Source organism: Apaloderma vittatum, unplaced genomic scaffold (genome assembly GCF_000703405.1).
Source record: "Apaloderma vittatum isolate BGI_N311 unplaced genomic scaffold, ASM70340v1 scaffold29403, whole genome shotgun sequence".
NCBI classification, from domain to species: domain Eukaryota; kingdom Metazoa; phylum Chordata; class Aves; order Trogoniformes; family Trogonidae; genus Apaloderma; species Apaloderma vittatum.
The window spans coordinates 12798-13939 of NW_009710282.1; the positions used below are offsets into that span (position 1 = coordinate 12798).

The 1142-nt window shown below is 54.9% G+C and overlaps 1 protein-coding gene across 1 annotated transcript; it reads right to left on the reverse strand.

Moving 5' to 3' along the window:
* Positions 1–285: 285 nt before the first annotated feature.
* On the reverse strand, positions 286–1137 carry MGAT2 (mannosyl (alpha-1,6-)-glycoprotein beta-1,2-N-acetylglucosaminyltransferase; the record flags this gene model as incomplete). The annotated part of the gene is made up of 1 exon (XM_009867252.1): positions 286–1137. A coding segment is annotated over one exon (711 nt), but the record flags the coding sequence as incomplete, so codon positions are not given.
* Positions 1138–1142: the final 5 nt, after the last annotated feature.

The window sequence follows — 1142 nt, forward strand, 5'->3', positions numbered from 1 at the left end:
CACAGGTATCAGACTCGAGGTGAGCTGGGCCAGGAGGCACCGATACCGGCAGCGAAACCCGGCTCACCACCCCGCTCTGCGCCTGGCGAGGGCGAAAAACCCCCACCCCAGACCAGAGCACTGTAAGCACCAGAAAAGATGCACTTAAATACAAATTTTCTCCTCCTCCCAGTAAACACAGCGGCAGTCCTGTTTTACGTAGGGGCCGCGACGCTGCTCCGAGCGGCCCGGCGGCAGCGAGTAACCCGTTTCCAGAACGTGGTTGCCAAACATGAAAGATTACTATTTTGGGACACCTTTTACAAGAATGTTTATTCATATTAAAGCAGAAACCAACTCATAAATGCTTTTTTTTTATACATGTGTGCGCCTGTAAAAGACAGTATGGATCAACTCAAAAGAGAAAAAAGGCTGCGAGATCACTCCTCACTGAAGTCTGCGGTAACTTTTACAGAGTTCGTGGTCCCGAATATCTCCCCACCCTCCGTTTTTCACATGAGGGGAAAGGGGTGCCATGGAGTACCTTTTACTGACACTCATCGTTTCGGGGAACAGGTACTGTTGGTTGCTGTTCAAGAGAGACTGGATTTTGGCACTCTGGGTGGACGGCCTGCAGGATTTCTTGTGGTGCATGCCACAGTCCCCCGTGTGAAAAATCCTGGGGATTTCGGGAACCAGCACTTTCCAGAACTTTGGAAGACAAGAGACAGTCAAGTGCTGCAGAGTCCAGTCCCAGTTGTAGTCGTCGTAGGTGCAGAAGGCATCCGTGCACTCGATGAGCTTCTGGTAGGTGTCTCTGCCGAAGGCCATGCCCATGTTGTGCTCGGTGGACTTCCACGTCTTCACCTCCACCTTGTCGGCACGGCCGGCGAAACCGCCGCGCACGGGGCTGTAGGTGCCCAGCGAGACAATCTGGCACTCGGGGCACTCCCGCTCGCGCAAGGCCCAGAGCTTTTTGAGGACGTGGTAAAAATCGGGCGCCAGGTAGTGGTCTTCCTCCAGGAAGAGGACAGGCCCGGCGTGCTCCCGCAACGCCCGCACTCGTTCCCAGACGAAATGCAGCTTCCACCACCAGTGGTGCTTGGTCTGGGAGAACCGAGCTTCCCGGTAGTGCCCGAAGGAATCGGGATACTCGGCGTTGA